General features: G+C 47.0%; 1 protein-coding gene across 4 annotated transcripts in view; it reads right to left on the minus strand.

Moving 5' to 3' along the window:
• Positions 1-252: 252 nt before the first annotated feature.
• Positions 253-15,191, minus strand: part of MTMR3 (myotubularin related protein 3) — a 144,264-nt gene continuing 129,325 nt past the window's right edge. For 3 of the 4 annotated variants that reach the window (XM_042961457.1, XM_042961458.1, XM_042961459.1), the window contains 8 exons: positions 13,070-13,265; positions 12,087-12,272; positions 8,848-9,018; positions 7,592-7,737; positions 5,184-6,600; positions 3,912-4,022; positions 3,351-3,439; positions 253-653 (listed from right to left, as the gene is read on the minus strand). In XM_042961457.1, coding sequence (XP_042817391.1) covers positions 482-653; positions 3,351-3,439; positions 3,912-4,022; positions 5,184-6,600; positions 7,592-7,737; positions 8,848-9,018; positions 12,087-12,272; positions 13,070-13,265 — 2,488 coding nt within the window. In that variant the 3' untranslated portion in view covers positions 253-481. The remainder of the gene's footprint in view (positions 654-3,350; positions 3,440-3,911; positions 4,023-5,183; positions 6,601-7,591; positions 7,738-8,847; positions 9,019-12,086; positions 12,273-13,069; positions 13,266-15,191) is intronic. The other variant, XM_042961460.1, reaches the window with a different exon arrangement.

A 15,191-nucleotide genomic window follows, 5' to 3' on the forward strand; every position in this document is an offset into this window, starting at 1 on the left:
GGTTTTTCCAATTAGCTCTGATGTGACAATGGCACAAGGAATGGTCACAAACAACAGCCCCAGCTTTCTTCCCCACTAGCTCAGGCCTCCACTCCTGACTCTGACCAGCCTCTCTCCGTCCTGAGGAACCAAGCCAACCCTCAGCATCATGGGACAACAGGTGGCTCAACAGTCACAGAGGGCTGGCAACCTCTGGTCTTCCATTTAAAAAAAAAAAAAAAAAAATTTTTTTTTTTTTTAAGACAACCAGCAGACTTTCTTTCTTGGAAGCAGAGGAAGGATGGAAAAGGGAGAGGGAAAAAAAACAAAACAGGAAATAAAAATCAATCTACAGTCCAGTGGTACATCCCAAATTTCTGTCACTCTGCACAGGTGGTTCCATGCCCCCATTCCAAAGTGCACGGGCCTCTCGGTCTGCCCAGGCTGTGGGCCTGTCAGAGGAACAGCAGCTTGGCCTCTGCCCGCCCCAGGTCACTGAGCTTCAGTTTGAAGTGGCAGCAATGGGCTTATCCAGTTCAAGGTCAATGCTGGAGCTTGTGGGATGTAGGCTGCTATAGCAAGACTTGCACACTCGACTGGGTTCAAAGAGCTGCTGGCTGGGAACTGGAACCTTCTGATTACAACAACTGGAGCAGAACACATTCCCACAATTCCTTGAGATGAGAAGAAGAAACAAAACAATGTTAGTTTCAGTAGCAGATATGGTGTAGGGAAACCAACTTCAGAAGACAGGACTTTGTTGTACGTCCTTCGGATGTGCTAGAGACTCCTCCAACAACGAACTGTTCATTTGTCTAGCCCAGGAACAAGCCAAGCAGAGAGGGGGGGATCCCTACCTAGCATAGTCGCACACCACTGTGACTTTAGGGCCAAGGACAGTTGGCTGCCTCACCATTATGGCTCAAGATTACCAGGTGCACAGGAAGATGTTCAAGAGAGATCCATGAGAACAAAAGGGCCCAGGGCAGGAGTAGCTGCTAGCTCACTGGGTAAGTTCTGGCCCAGAAAACCCACTTGGCCACACCCACCTGGGCAATGGCCTTTGTGTAACTTGTGGTCACAGAGAGGCCAGAGTCCAATGGAACTACCTCCGAGCCCCTCAGAGGAGACAAACTACCAAGCCCAGCCGGGAGTGAGGAGCCTTGCCCAACGGGCTACTCCTCCAGAGGCTCGGAGGCAGAGTCATGGAGAATAGACTATTGTCACCAAGGACTGCCCTGCTGCCAGCATGCAAAGCCAGAAGACAAGCAACCAGTGACGCATGCTCAGGGTGAAAGGACAAGAGCACAGATGAACACACGTGCACAAACACCCCCCTTATTAGATAGGTGTCAGTCAATTATGGCTCACTCCCCTGCCTCCGTGCGTCTCCAGGGAATATCAGAGCTCCACCCAAAGGCCTGACTGTACCCAGGCCCCTCTCTCCTCCTCCACTTGAAAGCCCAGCTCTGATGTGCCTGTGCAGCACAGGTGCACATCCAAACAGCTACCCTTCACAGCTAAGAGGAAAGGGACTGGCAGAGGATGAGTTTCTGCCCACCTTACAACCCCACTCTGCTAGGAACTTAAGTACAAATCAATCTCAATGAAACCAAGAACGGGAGACTTCAAGGAGCCTTAAGTCGCCCACCAAAGACTTGGGGAAAACAGCTGAAGGGAAATCCTCCTCCTCCTCGGCCAGCATCACTCACTACCTTTTCATTTATGCTCCTCAGAATGCAAACCCACTGCTGGATTAAGGACCACCTGGACACAGAGGAGAAAATACTAAATACCCTTTGCAGACCAAAAACAAACAAACAAAAAACCACAAAAGGAGAAGGCTATACATGGGGCAATGGAAGGACAGAGAACCAAAACAAACACACACAACTTCATCTTCTAGAACACAGTAAGCACTCACGTTTCTGAAAAACATGAGTCAGCAAGAACCTGTGGTTACACAAAAAAACTACCTAAATCTATTTCTGAACATCTACATTTATTTATCATACCTGTTGGAGTTCATCCTGACATGAATTTCATCAGTTAAGCTTTTCTATCTGGTTTCTTTCAGGGGATCCTAACAGACCCTAAGTGGAACCTCCCACTAAAGCCTTCCATGCTAAAACAGTTCTCTGGGAAGACCACCTCTGTTCAGTCTCACTCTCTTTTTAAAAAACAAGCAGCAATGCTGTCTGACTTGGAGGTCATGAAGCATCATTCTAGCATTCCACTCAATGACTAACCCAAAGGAAATAGCTCTGAAAGCCCAACTGGCTACTCCACAAGACCAGCCCCAGCTGAGGCACTGCTTCTCAGTCACAAGCAAGATGGCTCGGTTGACCTGTGTGGGCAGAAAGAGAGTGCATGACTGCAGCCTGACTTGGCCCTCATAGTCTCCTCAGTCAGCTGCTTTGGATTCCCCCCAATCCCACCTGTCTGCCTGCACTCCCAGCCCCCGGCTTTATCCCAATGAGTGCAGAGAGGGGGAAATGGCAGTGTTAGTGTGGAGAAGTTATTGTAGATGTGTAGACATCACAGACAGGTTGTTGTAAATGCTCACCACGTTTGATCAACACGTTCAGTGTCCCTGCAAGGAGGGGAGAGAGAGCTCAGAGAAGCCAACCAAAGTCATTCGGGCTTGGGGCACAGGGTGGGGAGATACACAGTCCTAGAAGCATCATTTCTAGACAAAGAAGTGGTTCCATTTTCTACCTGGGTTCACTTATGTGGGTGAACTATGTCAGGATTCAGATAAACATCCTATCCCAAGAACACTGAACATCCTCCAGTCAGCTACCACCCCAGTTGGGGCAAAACATCCCTAGCAACTAACTACCCCAACCAAGAAGAAAGAAAGAAAGTCAGGAGCCTTAAGGATTGAACACTGTGTCCTCAGCTGTCCCCACTAGTCCCCACAGCTAGGTCTCATCACTACTGGCACAAGGAAAACAAGTTTGGGGTCAGGGAGCAAGGTAAGGAGTAGGCAAATGAAGTTCCCTGCCCACAGCAGGAAAACTGTTTTTGCCAATAGCAGCCATGTTGAATAGGAAGAAATTGTATTCTAGGAATAAGAAATGGTAGTTTGGGTGGTGGCTGTTGCTCTGCTAATCCAGGAAGCAAAGCAAAAGGGGACATCATTTGCACATTTCAAAATTTTATCATGATCACTCTGAACTGGAAATAAGACCCCAAATGCAAACACCAATCTCAGAGGCACAAAAGATGAGCTGGCGCCCTGTAGACCCCAGGGTCTGCCTCAGATGAACACTGCCAGCCAGATCCCTGCACCTCTCCAAGCTGCAGGCACTGAGGGCCAAAATGTAGCCTCCACACCCTGGCCCACCCACCACACCCCCCAACGGCACCTGCAGTGGTGCTTCCTGCTGGCGAGCCAGAAGGCGCTGTCGCACGCGTAGCAGTGGGCAGCCAGGTGGTCAGGGAGCCAACGGGTCATCTGTAAAACAGATGGGGCCAGGTTAGTGACGGGAGATGGGCCATCCAGCTGGAGCCGGCAAGAGCCATGCTGGGGGCAGCAAGAGTCACAAGAACCATACTGGCTCTGGTGGCACCAGCCCAGCAGGTCTGGTGTCAGCAGTACAAGAAAGGCGTCCAAATCGTTTCCCTAGAGGGGACTCCAAACTCCCCTGAGATAAAGTATCAGGCAGCAGCAAACACCCTGGGTCACTATGAGAGCTGGCAAGGCTCCAGTCCACAGAGGCAATGAGAGAGGACCACCTTGCTGAGTCTCCCTGGCTCAGAAATTCTAGGCTTGATGGAGATTCACAGGCGCTGAGATTCACAGAGGCTCAAGGCTAAGCGTGCTATGAGGTCGTTCCTTGGCCAGGGGCATGGGACAGGGATAGGGGTGGAGAAAAACCATAAAACAGTTGCATGGACGGCACTCAGAACAGGGGCTGAGCCTGTACCTCCGTGTCCTGTTTATCCACCTGCTCCCAGCTGGCTTCAGAGAAAATCTCTGTGCTGCAGCGAGACAAACAGTTCTGATCCAGATTGCTTTCCGAGTCGGGAATTGAAGTCTGTTGGCAAACAAACACAGCTGAACAGAATGAACCTGGCTCCTCCCAGAAGAAGAAAGGGCTTGGAAAAGAAGGGAGCACCGGGGACTTCGGGTGGGCCTGAGTGTTAGGGCTGCCAGATCTGTGGTGCATCAGCCACCAAGAAATGGGTTGAGCAGGTGCAGAGAGACAGGCCTGAACTCAGGTGGAAGACAGATACACATATCTAAGGCTGTGTGCAGTGACTCTGCAGTGCACAGATGGGCCCTGGGTTCCAGGAAGTGAGTGGGGCAGAAGTGACCAGGATGGAGTGTGAACTCTGTGAGCTGCTCCAATGAGTCTGTTAATCCAACCCTGCCACTTACATCTACGTGTTGAAACTGAGTGCTTTGGGCATGTCCTCCTTTCTCTGAAGGACTCTTTGGGAAAATGAGAAATCATCATTAGTATGAAGGAAAAACGGAGAAGTCTGTTTAAACTGAAAGTCATTGGATGAGCCCGCCTTTAATGTACGCTGACTGCTTCAGAGCCAGGCTCACGCATGTATGTGAACACAAGTCAGACCCAGCAAGTAAGGAGAGCACCTCCCTGAGAACCTCCCCTCACAGAGCCCCACTTCCAGTCACCAGGCCTCATCAGTGCTAACTCCTGGACAGTGCCAACACCAATACTTCTCCCCATTTCTACTTGCCATCCATCACCTGCCAGAAGGCAGGTAGAAATATTTGTTAAACGAAACCTTCACAGCTACAGCCCATGTCTGGGGTGGGGGCGTGGTTTGGGGGGAGGCTCCCAGTTTACTAGCTACTGGGGTGTTTAGAACAGGCACTACAATTTGACAGGAATATCTGCCATTGCCATACTAACGTCATCCTACCCAAGAGTTCGTGTCCTTTCTTACAACATGATCCTCTCTCCAAAGAGATCTGACCAACCACATAGTGCTAACTCTCTTATTCTGTCTAAACAGGACACCCGTGGAAAGTTAAGAAAGGCGGGAAAGAACAGGCAGACTGCCGTTCACATGGCTGAGGCTGATCTCTAGCCTCTCAAAAGGACTACTCTGCACCTTTCCAATTCTTTAGGAAATCTGTACTAATCACCAGGCACCAGGCACAAAGAGCACCCAGCCTCCGTGTGCCCTCTCCTTGGGCAGCTATGGAGGTACCATGGTCTACTCACCACTTCATCCCCAAAGTCCCCATTGAAGCGCAGGGAGCTGGTCAGGTACTGGCTCTCCAGGCGACTCCTCAGCTCCTGCACCTGTTTCTTCAAGGTCTCCACTTCCTGCTGGTGGCCTGACTCAATCTGACGCAGGCGCTGTTGGATAGTGTCCGTATACACAGGCATGCCATCGTCGTCCAGGTGGCTGCGGGAAGGCTGGTCAGGGCTGCCCGTTGTAGACGGCCTCCCCGAGTGGCCGTGCAGCCACTTGTGGTGCAAGTTCCTCGAGTGTAAGTGGGCAGAGCTGCAGCTTGTGGCAGACAACTGGCGGCTCAGTGAGTCCTTGCTCCTACCAGCCTCCCCATTGGTGCAGTGCCCGTTGGGGGTGGGGTGCTTCTGCAGGGTGCTAAGCCCTGGGGGCTGCTCTAAAGCCTTATTTTCGGTCTCCAGGGCACCATTGCACACAAGCCCCTCTTTACATTCGGCTAAAGGCAAGGCACAAGGAGAACATGTGGGGCTGTGGGTGCTGCCAGGGGAAGTCCTATGTACCACAGATCCCACTTGGGGCCTCTCAGCTAGGCTCCTCTCTGAAGACTGCGGCTCCGTGGCTTGAGGAAGTATGTCCTTGCCACTGAACCAGCCACTGTTTACCAGGCAAGGTCTATGATGGCCTTCGGGCCCACTTTCTGACTTGACTTGACCTTCCATTAACATGTCCATTGAACTGTCCGTGTTTGGTCCTGTGGCCTCAAATGGGACTTGGGAGGGTAGCAGAGAACTTGACTGTGAGGTACCATAGCCAACTTTTACATCTACTGGGATTGGAAGAAATGCTTCCTCCCTATCTTCTATGATAGCTCCTATTCGAGGCTGTTCCACAGGGACCTCGTGGGTACATTCTCCCCTGGGAGACTCCTGGAGAGAACAGGGGAGAATGCTGAGCCCACCCTGCTGCTCAGGAATACCCTGTGAGAACAGAGAAAGGCTAGTGCCTGGATGGTTTGTCAGAGCAGCATCACCCAGTTCTGGTTCTTGAGGAAGAATAATGGCTGAGCCCTCTAGGGCCTTCCCCCTGATTTCCTTTCCTAAGAGAGCCTCCTCTTCGACCTCCCGCATCTCAATGCTCCCTCTATGGGCAGGCTCCTCTATCCCACTCTCCTCTTTGGTGGCCTCTTGCAAAATGTTCTCCATCTGCCCCTCGGCCACTCCAGCTGCAACAGATAGCTCTGCGCCGCCCAGCACTTTGGTTGGCTTCCCCAGGTTGTCAGGATCGAGAGGCTCCTCCCCAGGACCAGCCAGGCTGCTCAATTCCAGTGAGCGGCGATGCTCCTGCCACTTCTCATTCAGGCTCGGGTCACTGCTGCGCCGGTTGGCTAGAGGCACTGTGTTGTCACAGGCTGTGGTCAGATTGTCAAATGATCTAGTCTTTGGTAACCTAAACAAAAGGAGGTTGAGGGAAATGAGAATCTGAGGCTGTTCAGAGGAAGTAGGAGACAATCGGACAGTTGTTTCATAACTGGGTTTGTTGCAGCTACTTAAGAAGCTACAGCATCTCTAAAGTGAGGCTCAGACTGCTAGAAAGGCAAAGTTCCTTAGATGGGCCCTTCTTCTAGTTTGCAAGTTTCCTCTCAGCCTCCCACCCCATGCTCCTACATACAAACTAACAGCAAATGCAACTTAAAAAAAAAAAGCTTGGGGCACCTGGGTGGCTTAGATGGTTGGGCATCTGACTTCAGCTCAGGTCGTGATCTCACGGTTCATGGGTTTGAGCCCCGTGTTGGGCTCTGTGCTGACAGCTCAGAGCTTGGAGCCTGCTTCAGATTCTGTGTCTCCCTCTCTCTCTGCCCCTCCCCCACTCACACTCTGTCTCTCTCAAAAATAAAACATTAAAAAAAATTTTTTTAATAAATAAAAAGTTCACAATATTGCCATGTTTCTCAACAGAGCGAGCAAAGGAAAGTAAGCATTGCTGATTTTCTACTATTACAATATTTTAAATTATTTTATTACTTGACAGTCTGAATCCAATAAAGTGATTTCTCATGTGGCAAAGCCAAACTTGCCATCATCTGACATTTGCCTTTCAAGCCCAAGAAGATAAAATCATGGCAGAAAGGCAGGAGCATAGAGCAGTGGCTGCAACTCAAGCCAGAAGGTCACAAGGAACCCAAAGGATCTGCTCCAACACTGAGAAACTGCTTGGTGCATGCAACAGTACAATGTAGTGACAGGGCCCTTCAAGGAAATGAGGCTCTTATGGCCTTGTAGCCTGAAACCCTATACCTTCCCTGAGAAAACCTCAGAAATCTAAGAGAGATGTGTGGAGTCAGACAATGTCATGATCTCTGACCATGCCTTGGATGTGTCCCAACACAGAAATAACACCCACGCAGGACGTGAGGTCTTGGCATCAACCCTGGGCTCACCGGCTCAGAGGCGGATCATCAGGGCTGGTGCCAGGGGCTGGATATGGTGCACAGCTGTCGTCCACAGGCGTGGACGGGGATGGGCAGGGCAGGTACACTGCACTCCACAGCATCAGGTTACGCACGTGACATACAGGGTATAGCACCTGAGGAGAGAGCAGTGGGGATACAGGTTTAAACAACTCCTAACAAGTCTTTAGAAATGAGGGTCAAAAAGAGTCACCAAGCCAGAACACCCAACAGGTCTTGCCTTGTACCATCTGCGTTTCTTGCCTCTTGTGGGCATGAAAATCTAAAAGGATTTTTAGAAATGTATTTCTTATAAATGATTTCTTAGGATTCCCTTTACTGAATGAATGACTCTTATATTGGCTCAATTCGTCCCCTCATCCAGTAAGTTATTCCACTGGATGATGACTGTGTTTCCTGGCACAAAAAATGTGGCTTCAGAAGACACTGTCAAACCTGTTTTATAGGATCACTTAAACTAATCACGTGAAAAGAAGGGAATTTTCTTCCTGTATTGTTACTTTCCCAGCAGGCACAGTTGAAGGGAAGAGAGAAGCAGGTAGCTTAAATCTTTTGATTGTTTAAATGTAGTGAGAAGCATATTAACAATCCAGCAAAGCAATATGACCTCTGATTAGCCTCCTTTTGACTTCTTTAGAATTTAAGATGCATTCTGACAAAAGGAACATTACCATGTATCAACACAGATGTGCAAGCCTCCTTTCCTCTGCTTAACAGAAGGTGTTCCTTTAAGGAACAAAGTCTTAAAGAGCCTGCCAGTTTTCCATGTGAGCAGAAAATCACACACACACATGCTAATGTCATACACGTTTTTCTGCTGAGACAGGAGCTGCAGTGGATATCCAGTGGATGACACTGGAAGGATGCTGGGGGCCTCTTGGCAGCTCCTTCTGAGCTATGAGGGGTGTCCAGGGGTCAACTTAAGCGCCTCTTCCACTTGTTAGACAGAACATGCTAGGAGTAAGGTAAGCTCTGACAGAGGTGCCAGAAAAGATTTGTGTCTAGAGTGACAAAGTAGAGATGTGTATTAAATCAAACCAGAAGCAGGTCAGAGCTGCACCAGGAAACAAGCCTTTACAGGGACAGATGGAAAAAAGTGGAACCAACCAACCCAAAGACAACAGTGATGCCTTTGAGAAAACAGTCACTACTGAAAAAGGCTCCCACATGTCACCATCCCCAAATTCCTTCTTCTGATCAGAGAAGAAGGGCTGAAGGATACATACGGCTTCGGACTGAGAGGAATACAGTAGGTTTTTGAAAGCCTTGTTGCCTGCCCGAAGCAGCGACCACACGGAACATGTCCGCTCCTGAGTATGCTTTTCCCCTCTCTCCTTGGCATTGTTGCACAGGAATGTTCCAAATAGGCAGGAATAGGTATGTTGCACCAGTTTCACCTGTAGGAGTCCAGAATCAAGCAATAGGGTGCGCAGTCTTTGGAGGAAGGTTAGCCCCGCTGAGCCACCCTTCCCCCACACCCCTGAGAACTCAGAATTCATACTCGTTAAGGGTGGGGAAATCACATTAAGCCACACAAGAGCTGCCTTTTCACACCCCCAATCCCAGAGCGCCAACCCCAACCACCACCAATCCTGAGTCAAAAGAAACAAAGACAGATCGTCGGCACACCCATTCCTTTTGGACTTCCTGTCAACCTGGAAGTTCTAAGTTAACAGCCACACTCAAGAGCAACAGAGCATATAAACTGGGTACAGGAGCAAGTCAGTGTGCAATCCAAGGCTGAACTGAAAACTGAAAAACCCCAAACAACTTTTCACTCAACAGGTCATTAATGACATTTCTGTGGGTCCTGGACAGCAACTATCCTGCCCTCATGGAGCTGGTTCTAGTTGTGGGGAAGGGGTGACCAATGCTGTGGACCACAGTAAGGCAGGGTAAGCAGGACAGGACACATGCAGGGCAGCAGGGGAAGGAAGTGAAAGAGCAAGTGGGTATCTGAGGGGGAAATGCTCCCGGCAGAGGCAATAGCCAGCACGTCTTGAGGTGAGTGTGTGTTTGCAATTTCCAAGGAACAGGAGGCCAGTGTGACCGAAGGATACTGCACAAGGAAGGGAATGGTAGGAAATGAATGCAGACAAGAAACCGCTAGTATTGCTCTGCAGGCCACTTTAAGAACTGTGACTAAATAACTGTGCCCTAAATAAATGGAAGGACTGAGTTGCCACTTGGTTAGGTGGAAGACCTCTTGGAAGATCAGATTTGGGGGTGGAGAGATATGGAAATCAAGAATCAAGCTTTGAACAGGAAAAGTGTGAAATACCATTAGGACATCTACATGGAGATACTGAGCAGTCATAGTTGGATATGTGAGTCTGGAGTTAGTGGAGAGATCTAAGCTGAAGACATTATTATAAACGTGGGAATCATGGAGAGTAATTACAGGTATCGGACTGGATGAAATCCCCCAAGAGGCAATAAGATACAGAAGTACCTTGGAGGCTAAGCCCTGGAGCATTCCAACATTCAGCAATGGGGAGATAAGGAAGAACAGGAGACAGACCAGCTAGTGAGGCAGGGAAGAAATGAGGGACAGTATGTGCTGGGAATCAACTGAAGAAAGGGTTTCAAGACTGGTGTGATTACACAGTACCAAACAGTAAAATGAAGACAGTCTAAGATACAAACTGCCAGTTATAAAACAAGTCATGGAGATGTAATGCACAGCATGGTGACCACAGGTAGTAATACTCTATTGCATATTTGAAAGTTGCTAAGGGAGATCTTGAAAGTTCTCATCATAAGAAAAAAATGTGTGTGGTGATTGATGTTAACTACTTATTGTGATCATTTTACAATATATAAATACTGAATTATGTTGTATACCTGAAATTAATACTATGTTATATTGTCCATTATACCTCAGTTAAAAAAAATGTTCTTCACAAGATGAAACTGAGAGCTGATTAATGGATTAATATGAAGGTCACAGCTCTGGTAAACTGGTGGGGTGAACACCTGACTAGAGCGGGTTTAAGAGGAAATAGGAAAAAAGGAAAAAAAGAATTTGAGACAGTAAGTGCAGAAGACTTGAGGAGCTCTACCATGAAGAAATGAAATACAGAAAATGAGACAAATAGCTGGCAAGAGATGCAAGGCTGAGAAAGGGTTTTGAGGAGATGGGAGGCACTAGGCTATGTTTATGTATTAATGGCAACAATGTAGTAGAGAGGGAAAGGCTGGCACCATGCAGCCGAGCAGAAGACAGGCAGTGGGAGCTGGGAGGGAAGAGCTGGAATAGGGCAAGGGCAGGGAGTTCTCTGTCAAAGGAGGGGGGCAGGAAGTATGGAACACATGCAGGGGGGTTGGCAGATGGACTGGAGGGAGCAGAGGATATGCCATTCTTTTTCTTTTCTTTAAGATTTTAGCTTTAAGCAATCTCTACACTCAAGGCGGGACTCGAACTTACAACCCCAAGATCAAGAGCCATGCTCCACCGAGCCAGCCTAGCACCCCTATTATTTCTAACTACTTAGGACTTCTATCATCTATTTCTTTCCCTTCACCTGCCCTATCATCTGTTTTTAAAAAAAAAAAATTTAATCTTTATTTTGAGAGAGAGACACAGTGTGAGTAGGGGAGCAGCAGAGAGAGAGGGAGACGCAGAATCTGAGGCAGGCTCCAGGCTCTGAGCTGTCAGCACAGAGCCTGAACCCATGAACCATGAGATCATGACCTGAGCCAAAGTCAGACGCTCAACCAACTGAGCCACCCAGGCGCCCCAAACTCCATCATCTATTTTAAAAGCTAGGTTTAGGGGTGAGTGGGTGGTTCAGTCGGCTGAGTGTCCAACTTCAAGCTCAGGTCATGGTCTTGCAGTTTGTGGGTTGGTGCCCCACATCAGGCTCTGCACTGATGGTGTGAGGCCTGCTTGGGATTCTTTCTCTCTCTCCCCTTCTCTGCCTCTGCCCCACTTGCATGCTTTCTCTCAAAATAAATAATAAACTTTAAAAAAATAAAACCTAAGTTTAAAATGATACAGAGACTTGGGGCACCTGGGTGGCTCAGTCAATTATGTGTCTGACTTTGGCTCATGTCATGATCTAAGGTTTGTGAGTTCGAGTCTTGCATCAGGTCAGGCTCTGGGCTGAGAGCTCAGAGCCTGGAGCCTGCTTTGGATTCTATATTTCTCTTTTTCTCTGTCTCTCCCCTGCCTGTGCCGTGTGTGTGTGTGTGTGTGTGTGTGTGTGTGTGTGTGTGTGTGTGTCTCAAAAATGAATAAACATTTTTTAAAATTTTTAAAAAAACAACACAGACTTTATGCAGACCTAACACACTTGGATTCACTGAATAAACCCATACATTATTTTTAATTAAAAATAAGAGAATGGCTCCTTATTAAATTCTAAAAAGGATGTATCGTTTTATGTAAAAACTAGCTAACATTTGCATTGACATCCCCATTTTAGAAAGTCCCCAAAATGAAGAATCACAAGCCCAAACTCACAAGGAATGCTTCATTGAACTCAAAAGAGCAAGGAAATTGCCTCTGAAGCTGATGAACGCAGTCAAGCCACTGGAGAAACACCGGGCAGCGTTCGTTCAGATCATCTGAGTTCTCCCCATGACCACACCGGTCAGCAAACTTGTGTCCAAAATCCAGCCACTCCATCTCCACAAGGACCTGGAAACCCTGCAGGGAGAGACCATTTGTGCTTGTCTGTCGAGCCTGTGACAGTCCCAAGCCTGTCAGGATTAAGAGCAGCAATCCCTTTTAACAAGCTCCCAGTAAGGCCAACAGAAACACCTAACCCAGCCCCACGGCCATAAGCTCCATGGGACACAGGCTTAGGGCAATTTTCCACTTCCCTCTACTCCATTCCATAATCATCAAAAGGGTACTAAGCATTCATCTGAGCCTTTCTTGAGTCTATACTTTTTAGCCTCTTTCATTCACTATACAAAAGCCACATTTTTTTCTAATTTTTTAGTTCTGTATTTTGTGTTATACTTACAAAGAAAGTATTGTTTCTAAAATCTTTCCCCATTCCAGATTTACATCTATTTTAGGACACCTTTATGGTTTTTCTTACATCTTTAACCCAACATGTGGTTCTTTCAGAGTAGGGCTTTCTTCACAGAACACTGTAGTGATATCTGGACCCATTATTACCATAATAAGCATGCCAAGATTCTTTTACAGAAGCCCCATTTTCCGGGGGTAGCCAAAACTTTTCCAAGTAGAGTGCAAAGGAAAACACATCTGTATTCTCAATACCTTGTTATCCACAATCTGCTCCATTTTATAAAATGGCACAAGAATGATGGCAGGCACCACCATAAGTTAGCTCAAGGTAAAGGATGAAAGATTTAAAAACAAATTTCATTTTCTTTACACTTAACCACCAAGACCAAAACTGACCATAAAACCCTCCAAGGTTTCCCCCACTTGTACTGAAGTACCAAATCCTACTCTTTGGATGCACCCACCTCTATGGTTCGGTAATAAGGATCCAGCAAGAGCTTAGCCAATGCCACAATCTGGGGAGTGCGGTCCCAGCCATCTGAGCAATGTGCTAGTACTGGCCGCTGATCACGATCCACAGCGTGCACTACCAGAAGTGCTGACTTCAGAAGCACAGACAGGTGATGGAGCCATTTTGTGCCTTCAAGAGCTGAGAGCCAACTATAAAAATAAAAACAGAAGGGGATAAGGAAGGGTGCCTGGGTGGCTCAGTCAGTTGAGCAACGGACTCCTGATTTCAGCTCAGGTCACAATCCCAGCATCATGGAATCAAGCCCCATATCAGGGCTCCATGCTGAATGTGCCACCTGCTTAAGATTCTCTTGCTCTCCCTCTGCCCCTCCCCCCATGCATGCTTGCTCTCTTTCAAAAAAAAAAAAAAAAAAAAAAAAAGGGAGGATGAGGAAATCCTGATTTGTATGATTTACTGCATCATGCCAAATAGCCATGAAATTAAGAAGCAATTCCCAAGGATTTTTCCCTCCAAACAAAACACTGCCAAAATAAAACAACCTCCCCGTCTTTACAAAGCATGTACAAAGATGAGGCCTAAGCTCTACTATGCAATAGAGGGCAGCTTCAGAAACAGGACAATAGGAATTTTTTCCAGAAATCTTATGGCTAACTTATGACAATTAACATTTAATATTTTTCAGTCCATGGTAGTTATATAACTCAGTACAGGAAGAGTAGTTCTGGAGTCTTCTCCTGAAGGAAATGCAGCTATTCAGACATTATAAAACAGTAAGTACTTATATTTAATGATCAGCAACTATACCCAACAAGTTCTCAAAAACTTGTCATGTGTGTGTATACACACACATATATATACATACACAAATAACACACATACAATACAAATGTGTCTATAAGGAGATGTAAGCCAGATGCCACATTTAAAAATAGCACAGACAACAGCACCTGCTCCCTACACCCTAACACCCACTAAAATCTTGAATTTCTATTGACTAAAACTGGGTTGGCCCATACTAATGACTTAAGATTCATACAAATTAGTACACTAATGGCTACATAGTATTACTGGACTTAATATAGACTGGATTCAGCAGGGATCTAGAAGAACCTTCTTTCGAAAACACCTTCAAGAGATACCTGATCCCAAGAATTACTGCTTGGGAGTAATCACAAACTTTTTTTTTTTTTTTTTTTAACTATATTGATATTTTGTTCCTCGTGCATGTCATGAATTCCACTCCTTACATCCCCACCCCCCAAAAGCTCTAATTTCTCCAAAATGTGATCAGATTTGTAGTTAAGACAGCAGTCTAGCCCTTCAAACACTAAATCAAAGGAGGGAATAAATACTTCTGTCAGGGGGCTCTGAGAAGCCTTCTGCCAACACTAGGCAAGAACATGCCTACACTACACCCCACAATCAGCTAACCAGGGAGGTTCTGAGACACTCCACACTCCCTTGTTCGATTCCCAGACTGGAGCAGAAACACACAATGCCCTAGCCCTCCACGGCCTCCAACAAGGGTGGAGAGGCTTGCTTATAGCTGATCCCACCACTGCCAGGGCTTCTTTTTACCCACAAGGGAGGCTTCAGTACTGCCTTATGATTTGCTGCCAAAAAACAGGCAAAGCATTACCTTTTTCCTTAATAAAATCCCCAGACATTCCTTTTGACCAGGTATGGGCCAATTACATCTTTCTGACTCTGAGTTTAAAAAATAGCTTTTAAATAAAGAATTTTAAAATACAGATATTTGAGATGAGGTAGTGTTGATTCTATCCCTTTCATTTTATAAATAGGAAAACTGATACCCACAGTAACTTAGCCATTTGGCCAAAGTCACAGAGTCAATTAGTGGCAGATCTTGTGAGTCCTCAACCAGGCTCTTTCAGTGCCCCACCTTTGGAGATGAGAGTACTGCTAGCCGGGTTCTGTAAATGTGTAGCAGATACAAGCTGCTAATCCCCAAAGCAGAGCAGCAAACTCATTCCTTTGCTCAGGCTTTTCCCCAAGGACAACTGCTTCACCCTCTGGGCTTTTTCCAACTGTGATGAATTTAATCATTTGCTACCAGGAGTTAGTACAAGTGGTTCAGGCAGCCATTTGGCTCA

This window comes from Panthera tigris, chromosome D3 (genome assembly GCF_018350195.1).
Source record: "Panthera tigris isolate Pti1 chromosome D3, P.tigris_Pti1_mat1.1, whole genome shotgun sequence".
Lineage (NCBI taxonomy): Eukaryota > Metazoa > Chordata > Mammalia > Carnivora > Felidae > Panthera > Panthera tigris.